The sequence below is a fragment of the Humulus lupulus genome, chromosome 3 (genome assembly GCF_963169125.1).
Source record: "Humulus lupulus chromosome 3, drHumLupu1.1, whole genome shotgun sequence".
Lineage (NCBI taxonomy): Eukaryota > Viridiplantae > Streptophyta > Magnoliopsida > Rosales > Cannabaceae > Humulus > Humulus lupulus.
The window spans coordinates 219,881,519-219,905,938 of NC_084795.1; the positions used below are offsets into that span (position 1 = coordinate 219,881,519).

The 24,420-nt window shown below is 38.0% G+C and overlaps 1 protein-coding gene and 1 non-coding gene across 2 annotated transcripts; both read left to right on the plus strand.

Moving 5' to 3' along the window:
* The first annotated feature begins 16,132 nt into the window (after window positions 1-16,132).
* LOC133827705 (small nucleolar RNA R71) lies at window positions 16,133-16,239 on the plus strand. Its single transcript, XR_009890357.1, has one exon. It is a non-coding gene; the product is annotated as a small nucleolar RNA R71 (small nucleolar RNA).
* A 4,654-nt stretch (window positions 16,240-20,893) lies between these two features.
* LOC133823425 (protein trichome birefringence) lies at window positions 20,894-24,140 on the plus strand. Its single transcript, XM_062256197.1, has 5 exons — window positions 20,894-22,088; window positions 22,204-22,396; window positions 22,484-22,677; window positions 22,772-22,930; window positions 23,273-24,140. The coding sequence occupies exons 1-5, from the start codon at window positions 21,070-21,072 to the stop codon at window positions 23,622-23,624; spliced, it is 1,917 nt and encodes a 638-aa protein (XP_062112181.1). The 5' UTR covers window positions 20,894-21,069; the 3' UTR covers window positions 23,625-24,140.
* Window positions 24,141-24,420: the final 280 nt, after the last annotated feature.

A 24,420-nucleotide genomic window follows, 5' to 3' on the forward strand; every position in this document is an offset into this window, starting at 1 on the left:
GGGGGAAGAAGGTCAAGAGCTGGAGGTTGAACCTATCACTTAAGGTAAGGTCTCTGTATGTTTATTAGATTTGTTTTGTTAAGGTTTAGGGAGTTTGAAGTGTGGGTTGTGCTTGAATTCAAGCTGTGCATAACTTTTCTGGTTTGAGTTGTCAAGTGGGAATTCAAGAGTGAATTTTAGGATTGAAGGTGTGAGTGAGCTTAGGCATGATGTCTTTGGGTTGTTGTGAGGTTTGTTAGGGGTTTAGAGTTGGTTTTGGGACTTAGGATAGAGTTTGGGGTGAATTGGTGAGGTTGGAGCTCGGGAAAATGCGAAGGAAAACCCAGAAATCTGGGTCTGCGATGGTGTGCCGCGGCACGGCTTTTGCTTGCCGCGGCCTAGGGGTCTCTGGAGGTGGGTGCCGCGGCACAAGGAATGTGGTGCCGCGGCACAAGGCAAATTTCAGGGAGTGATATTTTGCAATTTTTGACCTTTGCTCCGGGGGTTCGGGGGATGTCTCCGGGATGTTGTTCTAGGGTTTTGGGGGTTCCGAGAGTGTGGATTAGGTACCGGGAAGGTAGTCTTGGATTGGTTAATGACAAGGAATATTATATTTGTGTTTGATTAGGACTTTGGAGAAGCTCGGGATAGAGGACCGTGCTTGTGGCTACGTGATATCGGAAACCAGCGAATTGAAAGGTAAGAACACTGCACCCGAATGTATGATTGTGATGGGACTAAGTGCTCCCGAGAATTGTTTTGTGTCATCGTTGGTATTATGCCAAGGGACACGTGTAAGCGGTCTAAGAGTACCGTTCATGAATTTAGCGCATGGGACGCGAATTGGCCACTGGGAGCCAGAAACGAAAGGATAACAGAGGGAGCAGCTTGTGAGCGCTAGCCCTGGTTATCATCTGTGCATTGTGTTATATGAGTTGAAATGCTTTGTATATGAAATACTTGACTATTGATATGCTTGAGTTTATGAGATGTTATAAGTGAGATTGACTTGACAGCTAAATGTGCATGCTCTATTATTGATATATGTTCTTGCTGGGCCTTGGCTCACGGGTGCTTCGTGGTGCAGGTAAGGATAAGGGCAAGCTGGACCAGGCCTGAGGTGGAGAGCTCCGAGGTGAAATGTACATAGCCAGCCGTTCGATCACCACGGTCGAGGAGTGTGTCAGGACAGAGATTACCTAACTACTCATTTTGCCTTAGTATGGCTGTTGATGTTTATAGACTTTGTAACTTTTGTAAATGACTTTTAAACTGTCATTTTTGGGATCCCATGTACATAAACAATGTTTAGTAATGAAAATGTATCTTTTGAGACCAAAACTCTTTTAACCTTAGTTCCTCTACTATTTGAGTAACACGCTTTTACTTTAAATACTTGATTAGCAAGTTTGGCACATTATAAACACACAGTGTAACGGTCTTGGCTATCCAGGGCGTTACATCGCGTTTTGTCTTATTTTGGCTTCAAGGAAGCTTAGACCATAGTTTCAATCCCACACCATCCATGTCTTAACTAACCAACCTTTAAGGTAGGTATTGCAAAAGCCTAAAACATCAGGACATTTACTAAAGTGGACCATCAAACTCAGCCAGTTCGAGATATTATATATGCCACGCACAGCAATCAAGAGTCAAGCCCTCGCTGACTTTGTCGCCGAGTGTATAAGTTTTCAGGACGAGCCAATGAGGAAACCAGTGCATGAGTTATGGAAAATCTTTGTTGATGGATCCTCTAACGAAAACGGATTAGGAGCTGGGATAATTTTAATCTCACCTGAAGGGCATCGATTTCATACAACTCTCAGGTTTGGATTCAAAGCATCCAACAACGAGGCCGAGTATGAGGCCCTATTGGCAGAACTAAGGGTGGTGAAAGAGCTAAAGGCAAAGGTGATCCAATGTTATAGTGATTCCTAGCTCGTAGTTAATCAAATATTGGGGGAGTATCAAGCTCGCAGTATCAAGATAATGAATTACTTAGCTAAGTTATGGGCGAGTTGTCTGAATTCGAGTTTAGCTCCGTGGAACAAGTACCCCGCGAACAGAATTCCAATGCTGATGCTTTGGCTCGACTAGCTACCACCAAAGAGGCGGATACACTTAACGTAGTCCCAGTGGAGTTCTTGGAAAAACCGAGCATAATAGCATAATCGGTTGAGGTCAGAATGATAGACATAAAACTGACCTGGATGACCCCCACAGTGGAGTACCTCACAACCAGTAAGTTACCCGACGATCGAAAGGGTGTAAGAAAGTTATTATATCAAGCCCCACGGTATGTTATGGTTGAAGGGATTTTGTATTGACGAGGGCATTCGCTACCCCTCCTGCTGTGTGTTCTACCCAAGGAAGCGCATACTATCTTGCATGAAATACATGAAGGCTTCTACAGAGACCATGCTGGGGGGCTAGCTCTGAAGGTATTAAGACAGGGCTTTTTTTGTCCCACGCTGACAAAGGACTCAAGCTTGTACTTGCATAAATGTGACAAATGCGAACCATAATTTTTGAAGCAGCCCCTGTTGAGTTAACCATGATCTCATCCCCTTGGCAGTTTGCAGTATGGGGAATCAACTTGATTGGTTCTTTGCCAACAAAAAAAGGAGGAGTTCGTTATGCTGTTGTCGCCATCGATTACTTCATGAAGTGGGTGGAGGCTGAGCCTTTGGCAACCATCACCTCGAAGAGAAACCTGGATTTTGTCATAAAAAATATCATATGTCAATTTGGGCTCCCAAAGAAGATCGTGTCTGACAACAGAACTCAATTTGATAGTGATCTCTTTGTAAACTTTTGTGAAAAATACGGCATAACCAAGAGTTTTTCGTCAGTAGCATACCCACAGGCGAATGGGCAGGTCAAAGCTGTAAACAAGAGCCTAAAGGCGAGCCTAAAGAAGCGGTTAGATAAAGATAAGGGACTATGGCCCGAGTAGCTCCCACAAGTACTCTGGGCCTATAGAACCTCACATCGAACCTCCACTGGAAAAACCCCTTTTTCTCTAACCTTCGAAAGTGAGGCTATGCTCCCGATTGAGGCACTGGTGACGACCCATAGACAGAAAACCTTTGATCAAGAACAGAACCACAAACTACTCAATGCATCCCTTGATCTGGTCAAGGAAAAATGAGAAGCCTCACAATTACAGCTCACCCATTATCAGCAGAAAATCACTTGTTACTTCAACTCGAAGGTAAAAGTATGCAAACTCGGACTAGGTGATTTGGTTCTCCATAGGGTGTTTTTGGAAAATAAAGATCCCAAGGACGGTGTGTTAGGGCCAAAATGAGAAGGACCATACCAGATCATGGAGACCCTGTGCGAAGGGACCTTTAAGCTAGCCTGGTTAAATGGAGAAATAGTTCCGCATACCTGAAATTCCCTCCACCTCAAAAAATACTATCAATAATTTAGTTGTTTCTAATGTTTCTGGTATTATTGTTCATGTAAGGATTTTCTATAAAAGCCACTTCGTTTTTAATAACAATTGGATTATTACGTGATCAATTTCTCATTTTATTATCGCGTGCTTATTTTGTAAAAGCAACCTATAACATGTACAAGTTATGGTTGGTTAGGAGGCACATGACCGAAGAGAGCTTTTAAAAGAGTTCAGCATACTCAGATAAAGTTTGAAAGTTAGAGTTTGGAAAAATGGATTATTCAATGACTTTTCAAAGCTCAGATTTTCAAAATAATTCAGAATATGAACTAAGTTGAGAAAATTATAAAACAAAACCCCTGTATATAACCAGGTCCAAGGCCTAATTCTTAATAGGTACGATGTTATTAAGAAAACTAAAATCCCCTGGATACGACCAGTCTGAGGCCTGATTCCTAACAGGTATAAAACAATTAGGCAGGCAAAATCTTGGATACAACTAAGATATCAACTAACATTAGTTAGTTGAGCCATCAAAAACTTATCTCGATCTAAAGACAACCCCTAAAGATTTCAAGTGTACAAGAATTTAAGATTCACAAACATGAGAAAACAATAGATAAAGGGGAGCACGAATAGATCACAAATATATGTTCAAAAGCATATAGTTATCTCGAGAAGGAAAAACCTCGATCTGAGCCCAAAGGTGATTGTTTCAATCCTTAAGGACTTAGTTAAAAAAATAATAATGAAGAAAAGGCATCATTGAGATCTGTCGAATTTCCCAGAAGATGTCACCTCCTCGCCGTCCCCGTCAGTAGCATCGGAAACCTCGATGGTCTCAGAGGGTTCCTGAGAGAATTGAATCTTGAATTTGGCAAGAAAAGGTTCCCAAAACCCTGGCTGCATGAAGGTGAAATTCCCGTCTTGGTTGAAAGCCGAGCACTAGTAGAGCATCTCCTCCATAGAGTTTGATGACTCTGCAATTTCCAACCTCGCCCTCTTGGCCTCCTCCTTGGCTTTGGCCTCGACCTCAACAAGCTTCTTTTTGAGGTTATCATTCTCGCCCTGTAGTTGGTCCAGTGATCAGCTCACTTCCACGGCCTAGTCTTTAGCAATCCGTTCGCTCTCCTTGGAAGCATCCAGGGAAGCCGTTGCATATCACTCGCTCTCCTGGGAGGTAGCTAGGGAAACTTTGGCAGATTGTTCACCCTCTTGTGAGGCAGTCAGAATGGCTTGGAGCTCATCACTCCTAGCTCGGACTCGAGAAATACCACTAAGTTGAGCCAAGACAGACTGCAAAGGGAAGAGGCAGGTCAAGTTTAGTAAAAAAAAAAGAAGAAAAGAAAAAGAAATGCTAGAGGAATGAAAGGGGCTCACGGTGAGTTTCATTCCCATAGCGGACTCAAGAACATCTTCGGGAGTACGCTCCTCCATGGCCCTCAGATCCTTGACAGTGGCTCTATACGCATGGCCCACCATTTGGCTCACCATCTTAGCCCCCAGAAATGCTTCGGAGATCCTTGCCAGCTCAAGTGGCTTTATCGGGATTTGAATAGTTGGGACCTAAGCGAAGGTAGCTTCGCCTTGGATCACTTGAGGAACTAGGGGGGTGCATGTCGAGGAAGAGGAGGAGGAACCTCGAGGACAATGACTAATGTTACCGGAGCAGGGGAATTAGTTTGTTGTTGCTTCTCCCGGGTGCAACTGAAACCTTTGTCTTTGACTAGAGACTCAGTAGAAGGTCCAGTCTTGGAGGTATATTTCTTTGGCACTCTGGCCTTTCTATGATGGGCCTAGCTCCGGCCCTGCCAGCCTTGAAGGTACCCCTTAAACCCGAGGCATCTGGCAAATCCATATCTTCACTTGAAAATGAATGAGTAGAAGATTCAGATACAAGGGATAGTTAGTCAAAATAATGCAAAGAAAAGAGCAGAGAAAGAACCCTACCCTCCAAGCTAGGGGAGGAATCTACTATGATCAGCTCGGGGTTATGAATCAGACTGGGTATAACCTCTAACTCCTGGACTACCAGAGATGGGGGAGAGTCTAGAATTATTACATCCTGGGTCCTAAGGGGTTCAAGCTCTTCTTCTGAGCTAGATTCATCTACGGATTGCCTAAAACTGGGGGAGAATACACCCTGACGTAAGGAAGACCATGTTCTACAATTTGTGCCATATTCCTAAAAAATGGTGGACCTAAAGTGGAAGGTGTTGTCTACCACAATGGTGCATCTGGGGTAGCTATTGTCATAGTGTACCACCAGATGATCCACACATTGGAGGAATGTTGTGTTCATGTCCGGGTCAGAAGGATGTCGACTAACGAGCTGATGGGGGTTGAAATGAATTAGCCTAAAACTGGAAGCAGCCCGATCCAGTTCTCTATATGGGTTACCTTGGCCGGAAGTGTCAGCTGCTGCCCCAGACTCAGTTCGCTTTGGGTCAGGACCCTGATCATCCTCAAGAACTCTCCTCTTGCACACCAGTGGCACCACATCCTCTTCCTCCTCGGTGTCTTCAATGATGGACAGGGCTTCTTGAGGAGGAGGAAGCTCTGGAAGTACAGGAGGTGGACCTCGGGTCCTAATAGCCAACGTCTGATCTTTGCGTATCAGGTTGTAGGCCACCATGGTAGCAACATTTACTACCTGTCAGAATTCCTTCTCTTTTAAAGGAAGACAGGACAACGTCTCGTATTGACCCCCAAGGGTCTTAGATCACCCTGTCCTCTTGAATATAGTTGTACAAAGAATGAACTCAGTTAGAAGGATTAAACTCAATAAAAAAATGATAAGGAAGTTCACGTATGGTGTTCAGAATGTTAAGAGACTTACGAGGGTAGTTGAAGTATCGGTGATTGCAGTTCTTGAACCAATTCGACATAAAGAACTGGTCCTTATAGTCATTTGGTGGTTGGGGAGGCCAATAACGGAGGTCGAGTTGGGGAAGTGAGTGAGGTAGTAAAATCCACCACCTCACCCCTTCTGATCAGAACTGGCCTTAAGGCAGAAGAAGTACATAATATCAGCCGGAGTGGGGACCTCCCACTCGTGCCTCAAAAATAGATATTTTAACCTCACCAAAAGTCGATACGAGTTTGGGGGGAGCTGGAACAGAGCCAGTTCGATGTAGTTCAAGAAATCTACAAAGTACTGGTATAGGGGGAGGAAAGCACATGCCTTTAGGTGCTCATCACTTCAAGCACCAAAGTCTTCTTGTAGAGGGGCGCAACTTTGCTCTCCTTCCAACGAAGGTCGGGCAATAAGGCCATCAATTCCCATCTCGATCCCATGGCTCAGTAGTATCTTGTTCACTTTCCCCTATGTCGTTATTCAGGACACGATGATCTCGACCTTGAAAAAGGCTTTAGGGTCGACAATAATCTCCCTTTCCACCACTAGGACGAAGTGAGGAATTAGAGATTCGAACGCGATCTACTTGCCCTTATTCTTATTCTGAATAGAGGAGCTCACGACATTTTTCTTTGGTGGGGCCATGATCTAGCTCGCCTGACGACGAAGAGACCTATTAGTGGCGGTCTAAAACAATAACTAGCTACGACATAGCGGTACGGTGACCCAAGAATTTGGGTGGTTTATTTTTGGTGATTAAAAAATTATACAAGCTACGGTATGCCCTAGCACAGTCCTAGGCCACGTGCTATAGACTCGGGAAATTCCTTGATACTTCGGGATTTGTGTGTCAGACCTGGAAGACCCACTACTTTTCTTTTGAAAGCGTTGTAATGAAAAAACACTTAAGGAATCGTAACCCTTAAGCTACCAAGAGCCAAACCTAACAACCTCTCAACTTCTATATCCAAACAGGTATCCTAATCGATTCACCAGCAACATTTTCGTTACAAAACCCAGAAAATTTGCCCAGTTTTCGAATACTTTATTTCTAAACAAGTCTAATATTGTTCTTTTAGCCTAAACCGATCCCTATTTGAACTTAGACATGGCTAGAATACCAGTACTAAACAAAAATATTTTTCAAAGCAAAAAGAACTCATTGTAAAATAAGGAAGTGAAAGATTCAAACTAGATGATGAAGTACTTACAGTTTATACGTTTGCTTGATGAGAATACTGATGCTTTTACAGGTAGGAACTTGAAAGATTCTGAGGAACTGAAGGGTGATGAAGGTTTCTGGAAAAAATTTGAGAGAAAAAGAGAATTTTTGTTTCTGAAAGGAAAGTTTTTGAATGCGAGGGTGGTAATGTTCACGTCTGATATCCCTATTTATACGTAAGCTTTGGGAGTTAATCTGGGCCATCTGATCGGGTCAGCTCGAGATCCAAAGGCCAGGATTAAATGACCCGTGCGGTGGCAAAAAGTTGACAGGATAATTGTCACAGTCCTCGAAACCTGAACAGACGCGAATTACAGACGGCCACATATTCAACACTCGAGTAGTGGGCAGGCGCAATTTCATATATCAGAAGCCTAAAAGCTCCTATTGTGGGTGTTAGAAAATGATGGCATCAAGTATGAGCAGGAGCTTGGGGGGAAAATGTTGTACCCAAAAAATTAGCATGGATTCAACCACTCAGTTAGGGGTGCAGCTGGAAGATAAACACGTAGAAATATCAGGCGAGTAGAACATCTAGCTAATGATGATGTGAGCAGCTCGAGTTAGGACTTGGCAGTATGACACATAGATAATTATTAATCTACCTCATAAGATGATGATCCAGTTCAAGACATGTAGTGGCCAGATCCCCTTTAGGGTGCTCTGAACTCAATCATAACTAAGGTTCAAATACTCTTCGATCACCAGCTTGGTGAAGATGTTCAGCCCGTGGAAACTTGATCATGAAGCATAGTGAAGGATCCCGAAATACTTGGAGGCTCTTTATACGCTCATTAATGTCCAGGTTGTATTATACATTTATTTCCTGAGATAATGAGAATAATTTACATAGGAAATCATATCCCTATGTAAATGAGAATTATCTTGATTGATTGTTTATCATATTTATGCACACGGTTACCCAAACCTTCCTAAAAAAAATTCCATTATAAATACCAAGGATAATGGACAGGAAAATGGACCATTTTTTTTGTAATACAGAAACTCTGCAGAAATTGTGAGGGAGTAATAATATTGTCTCGTGGACTAGGTGGATTTTAACCACGTAAAATTGTGTGTGTGAGAAATAGTTCATTACGGTTTAAAAATAGGCACTAATATCTTTCTTGTTTAATTTCTTAATCTACTATTGATGAAAAACCGCGTTGATATCGCCCAATAATTCCTAAGCGGTCGCAGTAGTAATCGGGCTATGTCGTATCCACAGAGAAGTAAAATACAAGTAAAGAGAAAGATTAGTAAATCATAAATAATAAACTTTGAAATGATGTAACTTTGAAAAATAATATAAACGTTAAATAAATAAAATTGAGGAATTAGAATCAGGAAGAAAATATGGAAGGCATAAGTTTCATTCATGCAAACATATATATATTTTAATAAAATTGATTCATTATACTCAACTATAATTCTACACCATTAATTATAGTTGGAAAATATATACAATAAAGCTCACCTTAAATTATGTTCTTTAATTCAATTATACTAACTTCTAATTTTAAAAACCTATCATATTATATACCTTAGAACGAAAAAATACCAATGGCAGAATGCAGTAAAAAGCATATATTATAACAAATATCCTAAATTAAATTAAGAGCCTAAATTACATAAGAACAGCATGACTAGACTTATGTAAAAGACACTAATAAATTTAGAATAAAATTAGAAGAAAATAAATTTAATTGTAACAAAGATATAGAAATGAAGAACAAAATAAAGAATCAATATATTAAAAATATAATGTAAAACATGAACTTCACTCTAGCCTTTCCACAAGAGAATTTAGCCTAAAATAGGCATTGTTTTCACTCAAAGTAATGTAAAATATATGAAAGAAAATGAAGAAATAAGTGTTTTTCTCTCCAACAATACTCTCTATACTTCCTTCCACAATCCCATCAGATTTTACTACATTTGGTGCTCTATTTATAGTGTAAATAGGACTAAAAAATGTGTAGAACCGTGTACAAAATAGTGGGAAAAATGGCTGCAAAATAAGTGCAAAGTGGGACAAGTGCAGCAGACACGTTGGCAGGCATGTCGAGCGCGTGGGGAGCAGAGACTGATCGTGGTAGCTGACTGGTCAGGCGCGTGGGGAGCAGCTGTAGGCGAGTGGGACGCGTGTCCCTCTGTGGTTGGCTCGGCAGGCGACTGTCAGGCGTGGCAGGTGCGGCTCGTCAGGCGTGGCAGGTGCAGCTCGGCTCGGCTTGGCTTCGGCGCGGCTCGGCTGGAGTGGATGAATGGCAGGCTGCCATGTGGCAGCGTGGGGGAGCAGCCATGGCTTGGCTTCGGCACGGCTCGGCTGGAGTGGACGAATGGCAGGCTGCCATGTGGCAGCGTGGGGAGCAGCCATTGCTTGGGCTTAATTTTGGGCCATTCCATCTTCAAAAATGTCATTTTCTTCATGATTTCTTCAATTTTAATTCTTTCTTTCTTCTTTCTTTTTCCTTGTGTTAAAATACATTTTATTTCCTGTAAATTAAACACAAATTAAATCAAAATTAATATTTTCAAATATAAAATATATGACAATAAATCCATGAAAATATTAATTAAAACTTAATTAATTTTATACTTTAAGACTAATAAAATGATATTTTTGAGCACTAATCACAACCCCCAACCAGCTTATTGCTAGTCTCTAGCAATTCAAGCGAAATAATAAATGTCAACATGATACATTTCCGGTCAAAAATTATTAAATAACTTAAGTATTAACACAAAATGTTTGTAACAAGTCAACAAGAGTTATCAAAATAACTTCGAATAAATCTAGAGTTATGAGTGTGTGTACCAAACTTGAACCTTCTTACCACAAACCATAGCACATAAAGCCTTTGAAATTATGCCAAGTAAAAGTCTCAACTCCATTAACCTCTCATGTAATTGAAGATATTTAAAGTTTAAGGGTTTCATTCATGGAGTTGGAAAAGAAGTAAGCACTCATCAAATGGGTATATATTTAGGACAAACTCTTAAATAATTATTAAAACGAAGATAGGAAATAAACTATTTGGACAACCACCATAAAGAGTACCACAAAACCAATTTTTCGATATTTTAAGTTAAATAGACAATCTTTACATTTATTCTAAGAGCCATAAAATAAAACATAAAATTAATAAACACACATTTTTTTTGGACACAAGAGACAACATAATTGAAAATGATAGAAATATTGCTCTTTTAGTCTTTTTCCTTTTTTTATTTTTTTATTTTTTTTAATTTTTTTTTTCTTTTCTCTTTTCTTCTTTTTTTTCATTTTTTTTAACAACATAATAAAAGGCTCTCTAATAAGATTTGTCTATAGAAAATATTATCCCTAAAACATCATCCATTCATACCACAATACCTTGTCCAAATAATTATAACAATTTATAAGAATCAATAAAAATTTAAAGTTGTTTTCTCAAGTCTCACTTCTCACACAACAGAATGAATTATTTAAACATGACAAGTTTCTAAGCAATTATGTGCTAACAACCATCTTACCACAATGTTTGGCATGTGCATTAGGTAACTCTAGAGAAACTCTTAGTAATACAAATAACAAAAATTGACTCAAAAGTAACATTTTGCAAAAATAAATAAGTAATTTTTAAAAAAAATTGACCGTGAAAATATTAATAGGACAAAAATCAACATGAATGTGCATGAATATGCTCACCACCCCCAACCAAAATCTGACAGTGTCCTCAATGTCTCAAAAGATAATAATTGTAAAAGAGCAGGGAAAGAGAACACCTGGATAGCGAGCGTCAAGTGATAGAGCGAATATTGATTCTCTAAAACATGAAAAATTGAAAACACAAAATGATAACAAATAAAATAAAATGACAAAAGGGAAATAAACAGAAAACAAACCTATGTACAAACAATTTGGAACACTACTCAGACTTGGTAAACCGGTTCCAAGAGAGTGACTTCTTCAGGCTGGGTCACCCTCTCTATGTAGTGTTTCAGTCGTTGGCCATTTACTTTGAATTATCTCCCATCAGTTGGGTCTATGACCTCAACAACACCGTTGGGAAAGACAGATTTCACAACATATGGGCCAGTCCACCTTGATCTCAGCTTTCCAGGGTGGATATGCAGACGAGAGTCATAAAGATGCACTCGTTGGTTTGGCTCAAATTATTTTCTTAGGATCTGCTTGTCATGAACCGCTTTCATTTTAGCCTTGTAGATCCTAGAGTTGTCATAAGCATCATTTCTTAATTCTTCAATTTCTGACAACTGAAGCTTACGATTGAGCCCTACCGCCTTGAGATCAAAATTTAGGCTTTTAACTACCCAATAAGCTTTGCGTTCTAGCTCAACAGGAAGGTGGCAGGCTTTACCATAGACTAGTCTATAAGGAGACATACCGAGCTGAGTTTTGTAAGCAGTGCGGTACGCCCAGAGAGCATCGAGAAGTCGTGAGGACCAATCTTTGCGGTCAGGATTAACCGTCTTTTCTAAGATTTGCTTAATTTCTCGGTTGGCTAACTCAGCTTGGCCATTTGTCTGTGGGTGATAAGGCAATGCAACCTTATGAATTACACCATATTTTTGCATTAAGGTCTCAAATGAATAGTTGCAAAAATGAGTGCCTTGATCACTTATGATAGCCCGAGGTGTGCCAAACCTAGATAACACATTTTCCTTTAAGAATTTCACAACAGTTGTGTTATCATTATTTTGACAAGGCACAACTTCCACCCATTTTGAGACATAGTCTATGGCGAGGAGAATGTAAAGGTAGCCAGAAGAAGGTGGAAATGGTCCCATAAAGTCTATCCCCCAACAATCGAATATTTCTATTACAAGAATTGGGTTTAATGGCATCATATGTCGTCGGGACAGGGCACCCAATTTCTGACACCTTTCACATGATCGACATAAATTGTTAGTGTCTTTGAACAAAGTGGGCCAATAAAGACCACACTGTAAGATTTTTGCAGTAGTCTTTTTCATAGAAAAATGACCACCACAAGCTTCACTATGACAAAAGTTCAGAACACTAAAAATTTCATCATCTGGAATGCAACTTCTCATAATTTGGTCGGGGCAATATTTGAAAAGATATGGGTCGTCCCAATAGAAGTTACGAACCTCGACCAAAAATTTACGTTTATCTTGTGCATTCCATGTAGTTGGAAGTTTGCGAGTCACTAAATAATTAATGATATGAGTGTACCATGGAAACTTAGTGACTGCGAAGAGATGTTCATCAGGGAAGTCATCTCGAATGGCTAGGCCATCAGCGGAATCAGAAAATTCAATACGAGATAAGTGGTCCGCTACCACGTTTTCAACTCCTTTCTTGTCTTTTATGGTCAGCTCAAATTCCTGTAATAGAAGGATCCACCTAATTAAATGCGCCTTAGCATCCTTTTTGGAAAGGAGGTATTTTAAGGCGAAATGGTCCGTAAAGACTGTGATAGGTGAACCAATCAAGTAGGAACGAAACTTGTCAAGTGCGAATACTACAGCAAGTAACTCTTTTTCAGTGGTAGAATAGTTCATTTGAGCAATGTTAAGAGTTCTACTTGCGTAATAAACAACAAAGGGCTTCCCTTCCCTTCTTTGACCTAAGACGGCCCCTATAGCATAATTGCAAGCATCGCACATGACTTCAAACGGTAAGTTCCAATCTGGTGGCTGAATGATAGGGGCGGAAGTAAGTTTTGCAATGAGCGTTCGGAAAGATTCCTCACACTCAGGTGTCCAATTGAACACAACATCTTTTGCTAGGAGGTTTGACAAAGGGCGAGCAATTGTCGAAATTTTTTGTATGAACCTCCTATAAAATCCTGCATGCCCAAGAAAAGATCGAATGTCTTTAACAGTCTTGGGGGTGGGCAGCTTTGATATGAGTTCAATCTTTGATTGATCAACCTCAATTCCTTGTTCTGACACGACATACCCCAACACTATGCCTGATGGCTCCATGAAATGACACTTTTCCCAGTTGAGTACCAAGCCCTTTTCTTTGCAACGTTTAAGCACAAACTCTAAATTGAGAAGGCTTGATTCAAAGGAATCTCCAAAGACTGTCAAATCATCCATGAATACTTCCATACATTTCTCGATCTTATCACTAAATATGCTCATCATGCATCACTGGAAAGTGGCTGGAGCATTGCACAAGCCAAATGGCATGCGCCGAAAGGCAAAAGTACCAAAAGGAAAAGTGAATGTGGTCTTATCCTGATCTTCTAAGGCAATCTCGATTTGGTAATACCCTGAATAACCATCTAGAAAACTATAGAAAGGATGACCTGCCACACGTTCCAATATTTGATCGATGAATGGAAGTGGAAAATGGTCTTTGCGGGTGGCTGCATTTAATTTTCTATAATCAATGCACATGCGCCACCCAGTTGTGACCTTGGTAGGAACAAATTCCCCTTTTTCATTTTGTACCACTGTTACCCCAGATTTCTTGGGAACAACCTGAGTTGGGCTGACCCATTTACTGTCAGCAACAGGATAGATTATGCCAGAATCAAGAAGTTTCAAGACTTCTGTCTTAACTACTTCCTTCATCGTTGGGTTCAATCTTCTTTGAGGGTCACGACGTGGTATAGACCCTTCTTCCAATTGAATGTGATGGGAGCAAATTAAAGGACTAATACCTTTGATGTCAGATATCGTCCATCCTAATGCATCTCTTTGTTCTTGCAACACATTGATGAGTTGGCACTCTTGTGTGGCATTGATCTTGGAGGATATTATGACAGGAAAAGTGTTGTTAGCTCCCAGGAAAACATGCTTAAGACCGTCAGGAAGTTGGGCCAACTTTGGTTGAGGAGCTTGTTCAATGGATGGTTTTGGTGTTTCTCGATCTTGAGGGAGTTCCTCAAAGATTGGATTCCAAAACATGGTTCTTCTAGCCTGTGAGTGTTTGACGATTTCAGGGTTGATTTTAGACTTATCGGGCTCAGAACATTCTGAAATTTTGAAGAGGTAATTAAAATGACTAGACGTGTATTTCGATTCGACCTCTTCCAAAATAAGTTTATCGATCAGATAGGATTGGAAACACTCATCGTTATCAGGTGGTTGTTTGCCAATGTGGAAAACATTTACTTCTAGAGTCATGTTCTCGAAAGATATTTTCATGAGACCATTCCTACAGTTAATGAGTGCATTTGCTGTTGCGAGGAAAGGTCTACCGAGAATTATGATAATTTTGGACTCTATACTCACTTCAGATTGAGTGTCCAAGATGAGAAAATCAACAAGGTAATAGAATTTTTCAATTTGAATCAAAACGTCTTCTACTATTCCTCGAGGTTTCTTAACTGATGAATTGGCCAATTGTAGCACCACGGATGTGGGCTTGAGTTCTCCTAGACCTAATTGCAAGTATATTGAATATGGCATGAGATTTACACTTTCTCTTAAGTCTAGAAGTGCTTGACCAAATTCCTGCTCCCCAATTTGACATAAGATGGTGGGACAACCAGGATCTTTGTACTTAGGTGGTGTCTTGCAGTCAATTACCGCGCTAGCTTGTTCTGCCAAGAATGCAGTTTTCTTGACATGGTGCTTTCTTTTAACGGTGCACAAATACTTGATAACCTTGGCATAAGCCGGCATTTTTTTGATCACTTGCAACAATGGCAAGTTGATCTTCACTTGTGTTAAAAGGTCTAGGATTTCACCATGATTTTCCAGTACCTTTCCAGTGGATTTCAAAGATTGAGGAAAGGGTGCCTTTACTGGAATGCTTATTGGCACATCATCATCTGGAGCAGGCATTGACGTACTCGTTGTCTTAGTTAATGGTGAAATCGTACTTTGACCACTTCGAGTAGAGATGGCATTAACCTCTTTGAAATTTGTATATGTAGAGGAGGAGGTTCGTGCCATGTGTTGCCCTTTTTGATGGATTAGAGGTTGAGCGGGAAGTCTCCCATGCTCTTGAATCGCCAAAGTAGTGTTTAGCTTTGCCATTTGGATTTTCATGTCCTTCATTTCCTCTACCATTTGTGTGAAACAAGCTTTGAGCTCTTGAGTTGAGGCTATCTGAGTTTGCACAAGCATTTGCAAAGTATTCTCAAGATAATTACTTGACTGCATGTTATTTTGAGGAGCAATGTATGATTTTGGTGGTTGTTGCTGCTCAGGCCTTCATTGGCTTCTAGATGCTTGGTTCGAATCCTTCCAGCTGAAATTTGGATGGTTGTGCCAACCAGGATTGTAAGTGTTTGAGAAAGGGTTATAAGGCTTCTTGTAATCTCCTAAAGCATTTCAGTGTTCCTCATTTCCTCCTCTTAGCTCACCAAGAGTTGGGCACTCTTGCAGTTGATGTTCCGTCCCTCCACATATGAAGCATGGATCTCGTGTCTCTACCTTTGCAGCCATGTGGATTCCTCTACCTTCTTGAGATTTGAAAGCCTCGAATTGTTGTCTCAATGATTCAATTTGGCTTTTGACGTTGTCATCTTCCCTTAATTGGTAGATTCCAGTTGATCGTGGCTTGTCCATAGGACTCGGTCCATTCCATGTGTAGGATTTTTCAGCGAGATCGTCGAGGTACTCGAAAGCCTCATCAGGATCTTTTTGAATGAATTTGCCATTGCACATCATTTGTACGAATTTTCTTTGTCCGGTTGTGAGACCATCATAGAAATAGATGATCAGACGCCAGCTTTCGTATCCATGATGTGGGCATTGATTTATCAAATCTCTAAACCTCTCCCAGACCTGATGGAAAGTTTCATGGTCTTTCTGGATGAAGCTAGAGATTTGCCTCTTAAGGATGCTAGTCTTATGGGGCGGGAAATATTTGGCAAAGAATGCTTTTGTCATTTTGTCCCATGTTCCGATAGATCTAGGCCTTAAGGAATACAACCAGCTTTTTGCTTTGTCTTTGAGAGAGAAAGGAAAAAATTTCAATCTTGCTCGGTTGTTGAATGTAGCCACAACCTCTTCGAATTCCCGTATATGCATGTACGGACTCTCATTTTCCAACCCATGGAAGGTTGGTAAGAGGTTAATCATGCCGGGTTTGAAATTGAAATTTGGCATATTGTTGGGATACATTATGCATGAAGGTGTGGTTGTACGCGTAGGATGTAAATAATCTTGTAGCGTTCTTGGTTGGACTTCATCTTGATGAGCCATCGTGGGTGGTTCAGGAAGTCTCAGTGAATCGGGAGTGTTTGAACGAATGGAAGAAAACGACGAACTAGGAGAGTTTTCTAAAGTTTCCACTTGCTGTCTCACAAATCTCCCTAGTGCGTCGTTGTTTCGTGGCATAAATATATTTTTTTATTTTGTAAGTATTATAAGCGCAAATGTGTAATAATGTAATAAGTATACACCAAAAATGTTCCCAGGCCAATTGGGAAGGCTGCCAAGGTACCACTTTAGGCCCAAGAGCTTTTCTAGATCTCTCCGAGGTTCTTAGAAAAGGTTGGGGGGTAACGCTAACACAGACCTTATTTAAGAACCAATTTTTCTAAGACAGAACAAATTTGGTTTTTACTAATTTCCACAATTACACAAATGTTCTCAATACTTTTTTGTTTTGTTTTGTGTTTTTTTTTTTAATTTTATGATTTAAAATTTTATGCTTTTTTTTCGGAAAAAACCTAAATCTAGAAAATAAAATTCTAAACCTAAAAATAAAATAAAAAAAGAAATGAATAAATAAAAAAAATACTAAGGAAAAATAAAATAAAAGAAAAATTAAAAAAATTATACTATGTTTTTTTTTTAAATAGAAAAAAAATTAATTTACTATGCAAACCTTTAATTGTAGAATTACCTCCTCGGCAACAGAGCCAAAAATTGATATCGCCCAATAATTCATAAGCGGTCGCAGTAGTAATCGGGCTATGTCGTATCCACAGAGAAGTAAAATACAAGTAAAGAGAAAGATTAGTAAATCAGAAATAATAAACTTTGAAATGATGTAACTTTGAAAAATAATATAAACGTTAAATAAATAAAATCGAGGAATTAGAATTAGGAAGAAAATATGGAAGACATAAGTTTCATTCATGCAAACATATATATATTTTAATAAAATTGATTCATTATACTCAACTATAATTCTACACCATTAATTATAGTTGGAAAATATATATAATAAAGCTCACCTTAAATTATGTTCTTTAATTCAATTATACTAACTTCTAATTTTAAAAACCTATCATATTATATACCTTAGAGCGACAAAATACCAATGACAGAATGTAGTAAAAAGCTTATATTATAACAAATATCCTAAATTAAATTAAGAGCCTAAATTACATAAGAACAGCATGACTAGACTTATGTAAAAGACACTAATAAATTTAGAATAAAAATTAGAAGAAAATAAATTTAATTGTAACAAAGATACAGAAATGAAGAACAAAATAAAGAATCAATATATTAAAAATATAATGTAAAACATGAACTTCACTTTAGCCTTTTCACAAGAGAATTTAGCCTAAAATAGGCATTGTTTCCACTCAAAATAATGTAAAATAAATGAAAGAAAATGAAGAAATAAGTGTTTTTCTCTCCAACAATACTCTCTATACTTCCTTCCACAATCCCATCAGATTTTACTACATTTGGTACTCTATTTATAGTGTAAATAGGACTCAAAAACGTGTAGAACCGTGTACAAAATAGTGGGAAAAATGGCTGCAAAATAGGTGCAAAGTGGGACAAGTGCAGCAAACACTTTGGCAGGCATGTCGGGCGCATGGGGAGCAGAGACTGATCGTGGCAGCTGACTGGTCAGGCGCGTGGGGAGCAGCCGTAGGCGAGTGGGACGCGTGTCCCTCTGTGGTTGGCTCAGCAGGCGGCTATCACGCGTGGCAGGTGCGACTCGTTAGGTGTGGCAGGCGGCTCGTCAGGCATGGCAGGTGCAGCTCGGCTCGGCGCGGCTCAGCTGGAGTGGACGAATGGCAGGCTGCCATGTGGCAGCGTGGGGAGCAGCCATTGCTTGGCTTCGGCGCGGCTCGGCTGGAGTGGACGAATGGCAGGCTGCCATGTGGCAGCGTGGGGGGAGCAGCCATTGCTTGGGCTTTGGCTATTTGGGCTTAATTTTGGGCCATTCCATCGTCAAAAATGTCATTTTCTTCATGATATCTTCAATTTTAATTCTTTCTTCCTTCTTTCTTTTTCTTTGTGTCAAAATACAATTTATTTCCTGAAAATTAAACACAAATTAAATCAAAATTAATATTTTCAAACATAAAATATATTACAATAAATACATGAAAATATTAATTAAAACTTAATTAATTTTACACTTTAAGACTAATAAAATGATATTTTTGAGCACTAATCACGCGTCAACAAGTAGGTTAGAAAAATGTTTGGATATTTTGAGTTGTGTTTTAGTCCTTTTTTTTTAGTTTAGATTGGGCAGGTTAATTGGATTGGGCGAGTTGTAAATTTTTATGAACAACCCTAGAAGAAAGGTTAAAAATGTTTTCCATTAGATGCTCTACTCTATTATTTTTTTATGGGAATATACTTATTTGGTACCCTATGTTTTTGCAAAGTATCATTTTGGTACCCTCTGTTTTCAATAATGCTTATATGAGACCCTGTATTTTAAAATTGTACATATTTGGTACCCTAAACTCAGATTTGATAGATAAAATTTTGTCAATTTAATCAAACTGCTGTCAATTATGTAAGTTACAAATTTAAATTTAATTACATAATTACATATAACTGATGACAGTTTGATCATATTGACAAAATTTTATCTATCAAATCTGAATTTAGGATACCAAATATGTACGATTTTAAATTACAGGGTACCATATGAGCATTATTGAAAATAGAAGGTACCAAAATGATACTTTGCAAAAACACAGGGTACCAAATGAGTATATTCCCTTTTTTTATCTTGTTCTTTATTCTCAACTTCACATTTAGAGATTATCATTCAATTTTTTTTAATAATATCTCTCTCATTTTTTATTATTTATATTTCTTTATTATTTTATATTTAAAATAAATAAAATATATTAAAAAAATATAATATTTAAATAATGCAGAAAATTAATGTATGACATAACGTAAAATTTGATTTAAAATAGAAAAAATAAAAATTAGGGGATATATTTTGAATGAAAGGATAGAGAAGTTGAAAAGGGTATTCTAATAAAATACATTTTTAACAACAAATTTACATACTCTAATACATGGTTTACAAAACATACATAAATAAATAAGTATGCCAATGAATTGTTTATCTCGTTAGAAAAAGAAATATTTTCCTCAACATGTAGAGTTATTATTATTATTATTATTGATAATAAATTTAGTACCTAGATATTGTATTTTATAATTAGAAGAGTATATTATTTTAATACTTGTTGTTTCTTCCATAATTAACTTAATAATTTATTATTTAATTAATAACATTTTACTGCTTTTTTTATTTATTTATTTTGAACCAACTTAATACCTTTAGTTGAAATTAATATTAAAATAATATATTTAAAAAATAAAAACAAAGTAATAATTGCATGTCCACTATTTTTAACTCCTATAACTATTACTAATAGTATACATAAGGTTTGACTAAATTTTAACTAGAATAAGATAAGTAGAATTTTAATTAGATTTTCTCAAATTTGAAATATTGAATATTTAAAATTTTAATCTACCCTCTTAAACTCTGTTTTGAATTTTAGGATTTTCTAATACTTAGAAGATTTGATTTTTTATTTTTTTTAAAAATAAAGATAATGTACGTATTTTATTTTTTCATAATAATATGAAAATAGTGTTTCTAAAAAAAATCAAATTAACCGTAATTACCGAGATTCATATATTAATTTAGATATTTTTATTTGATAAAAACAATAAAAATCTTATGAAGGATAATTTTCCCATTTTACCCTCTTCTGAATCGAAAAACATATTTCACTTGATGACTTAAAAAGTAATAACCATAAAGAAAAAGGGTATGCTGTCCTACAATTAGGCCACAGAACATGGTTAAACACTTAAAGTAGGCCGGTGCAATACACACACTCTTTAACTTTATCTCCGGTTCTCTACTCTTTCAATTTTTTCCTTTTTTTTTCTCTTTAAATATGCTATTATTTAATGAGCTAAATTTCGCTGTCACGACACGTGTCTAACTCAAATTTGCCGTCAATAAAAATGGTACACGTGGCCACTTAGAATCCCCAAATCCCATTCTCAAAATTCTCATAGCCTCGCAACATTACCTCTCACATGGCCACAATGGCACAATCGTAATTATCTTCACAACCCAGCCCATTTAAATAATATAAAGAATTTAAATTTAAATTAAGATTTTTGTTTTATAAGATTAAGGAAACAGTTAAACACTTTTTCTAAGTGACAATCGTCCTACTAGTCCACTCCTATAAAAATACTCTCACATTCTCTCTCCCCACTCAAATAGTAGTAATAGTAAGTTCTCTCTATGCTATCACAGTAAAACTCTCTCTCTCTCTCTCTCTCTCTCTCACCCTCTCTCACACTCTTTTTCTCTGTCATAAATAAGTACGCGGCACTTATTGGGCCAGTGTGTTCTCTCACGCAACGAAGAAGCAAAGGTCTGTCAAAAAGAGTCCTGCTTTGAGTTTCTCTCCTCCCATGGCGGACACGGCGAAGCACGTACCTGTCCATGGCGGGACTATGGTGTCCGACTTGAGAAGCCTTTTCTCCATCATCAAGCCCAGAAGAACCTTTGCCTTTCTATTTGGGTTCATGCTCGCTTTCGTCGTCTTCACTGGCTTCTTGGTTTTTAACCCTTCTCCCAACTCCGGCGCTCCCTGGTTCTCTAATGTTTTCAGTGTTAATACCCCAACTCCAACCAGATCGTCATCTGACTCTTCTGGATCTCAATTTTCCTCTGTTTTCTCATACTTCTTTCCCAATAATTACTCTTCCGAAGAAATTTACAAAATCTCACCTCCACCGCCTCCTCCTCCTCTACATCCACCACCTTACATAGAAACCAATATTACTAGATCAATCAACGCCACTCTCTCATCTCCCGTAGTAAATTTAGAAACACCCAATTCAGAAAATTCTACACAAAACAGTACTAAACCTCGAAATCCGGAAATTTCCACGAAGAACCAGACCTCGGTTGGTCCAAGTAGCAATGCAAGCTCACCTTCTTCCGGCCATAAAAATCAAACCCAGTTTCCAGATAACGCCGTTGAGAAAAACCCTTCTCAGCCGACGACTGCTACCCTGGAAAACCCGTCGGCGGCGAAGAATCAAAGCGTTAGTGCACCGAAGCCGGAGAAAAATTCAGGGAAAGATGAGAAGAAGAGTAGTGACCCTAGTAGTAGCAGTGGGGAAATGTCTCAGAAAGGTGGCGTTTTGAATAATACGGCGTCATCGCCGCCGTCGTTTGGGGAGAAGAAGAATAATGAAAGTTCAAAGTCATCTGGTGAGCAGGCAAAGAAAATTGACATTGTTGAGTCATTGAAAGGTTGTGATTTTTCCGATGGCGAGTGGGTTAAGGATGAAAATCGGAAGGCTTATTATAAACCAGAGTCATGTTCTGTGATTGATGAGCAATTTAACTGTGTTGTGAATGGCAGACCTGATAGAGATTATCAAAAATTCAAATGGAAACCCAAGGGCTGTCATCTTCCAAGGTAAACCAGACTTTTTTTTATTGAGATTTTGAATTGAAAGTTTATTCATCTGTTGGTTTTGATTACTTGTTTGTGAATATTATTTTAAATAGCAATGCTGTTTTATTTGGTTTAGATTGGACGGGAAGAATATGTTGGAGATGTTACGTGGAAGAAGATTAGTATTCGTAGGAGATTCCCTCAATAGAAATATGTGGGAATCGCTCATTTGCATTCTGAAGAACTCTGCAAAGAATCCCAAAAATGTTTTCGAAGCGCATGGCCGACACCGTTTCCGTGGTGAAGCTGAGTATTCCTTCGTATTCAAAGTAAGTTATTCAATTTCTGGAAACTTAAAAATTGATTAAATATCTCAATACCATTTAAAATATTTGATGAATTTTTTACTTTTGTAGGACTATGATTGTACTGTGGAGTTCTTCGTGGCTCCTTTTTTGGTCCAAGAATGGGAAATGAAAAATAAAAATGGTACCAAGAGAGAAACGCTTCGTTTGGATTTGGTAGGCAAATCATTCGAGCATTTTAAAACTGCTGATATTATTGTCTTCAACACTGGACATTGGTGGACTCATGATAAGACCTCCAAAGGGTATGTTTGAAGATATTCAATAGCTTTATAAATTTCATCAGATTAGGAAACTTAAAAAAGGGACTAATTTCAAATGTTTTTTTTTTTGTTGCAGGGAAGATTATTACCAAGAAGGTAGTCATGTTTATAAGGAATTGAATGTTCTCGAGGCATTTCGTAAAGCTATAACGACTTGGGGAAGATGGATTGATGGTAATGTTAATCCAAAGAAGTCATTAGTGTTCTTTAGGGGATACTCTCACTCTCATTTCAGGTAAAAATCTAATATAAATCTTAAATGGCATAGAGATTAAGTATTTTGGCTATTCATTTTGGTACCTTACCTGAATAGTTTACCTTTACCATAAGTTGCTACTCAAAATGGTAAAAGAAAAATAAAAATGGGGTATAAGTTATAACCAACTTTAGTTTATTTTATTAGAGAAGTGATATAAAAAGAGCAACATGCTTTAGTTTCTTAACAAACGAGAGACACTAGAAACAGAGAATCATAGATTCATGGTATTCTATATTAAAAAGTGCAAAATATAGCTAGTTTCATGCTTTTGAATGAGAAAAATTAACATGTTGGAGGTCTGTTTTGATCTTTTCACAGTGGTGGTCAATGGAATTCTGGCGGAGCCTGTGACAGCGAGACAGTACCCATTAGTGATGAGAAGTATCTGAGGCCATATCCACCCAAGATGACTGTTCTTGAGAAGGTCTTTAAAGGAATGAAAACTCCTGTTACTTATCTTAATGTAACAAGATTGACAGATTTCAGGAAGGACGGTCACCCGTCAATTTACCGGAAGAAGAAGCTGTCAGCGCAGGAACGGAGTTCGCCCTTGCTGTACCAGGATTGCAGCCATTGGTGCCTTCCAGGTGTTCCTGACGCCTGGAATGAACTGCTCTATGCTGAGCTCCTAGTGAAACTTAGCCAGCTACAAAAGCAGAAGAAAACATAGGTAAAAAAAAAAGAAATACTAAAGCAATCAAAAGAAGCTGCAAATATATTTATTTTATTCTTGGAGTTTAAATTTACACACACAAGGTATAGTTGTTATCTTATTCATTTGTTGCATTATAGAACAAACAACTAAGTAAAGGTAATAGTTTTCAGAGAGATGAGCCTTTGCTGTGAAGGGAAAAAAAGTGAGAAGACTATTTGTTTATATTGTTCGGAGAGAAGAGGATTTGAGGGTACATAGGGAGAGATTTCATATAATAGTGATTTTCAACCTTCAAGTTGGAAGGTTCCTTCTACTCTTTTTTATAAACATTCTTTTGGCCTCAAAGGCTTCGAGAATTGTACATTCTTCAATTATTTAGTTTAAAATAATCAGTGAGTTGTAATTAGTGAGTTGCAATTAGTTTACTTTCCATTGGTTTGGGTTTGTTATTCATATTATAATAAATTCTACTAAGGATTTAACTATTTCCCCTGTTTTGGATAATAATAGAAAACTATTTATTTAAAATTACTCTGATTTTAGCTTACCTCTGGCTATACTTCCTTGTAACATAGTATGATAATAAAATTAAACATTTTTATTTTTCAATTAAGAGAATTGTGCTTTCTTGGAGTCATAAATTCATTTTAATATTGAGCTATTTCTAAGGTCAAATTCTTAAGGTAGAAGCTCCGGCCAGATTCTATTTTAAATTGCCAAAAAGGAAAAGTAATTGATGCTTTTAATGAAACATAAAATACATTTCTTTTGTTATTTAAAAATAATTGTCATTTATTTAGTCTTCGAATTA

Coding starts and splice junctions, on each gene's coding strand:
- LOC133823425 (XM_062256197.1), top strand. CDS start 21,070: ATGGCGGACACGGCGAAGCACGTACCTGTCCATGGCGGGACTATGGTG. Junction 22,089..22,203: donor AAGGGCTGTCATCTTCCAAG/GTAAACCAGACT, acceptor TATTTGGTTTAG/ATTGGACGGGAAGAATATGT. Junction 22,678..22,771: donor CATGATAAGACCTCCAAAGG/GTATGTTTGAAG, acceptor TTTTTGTTGCAG/GGAAGATTATTACCAAGAAG.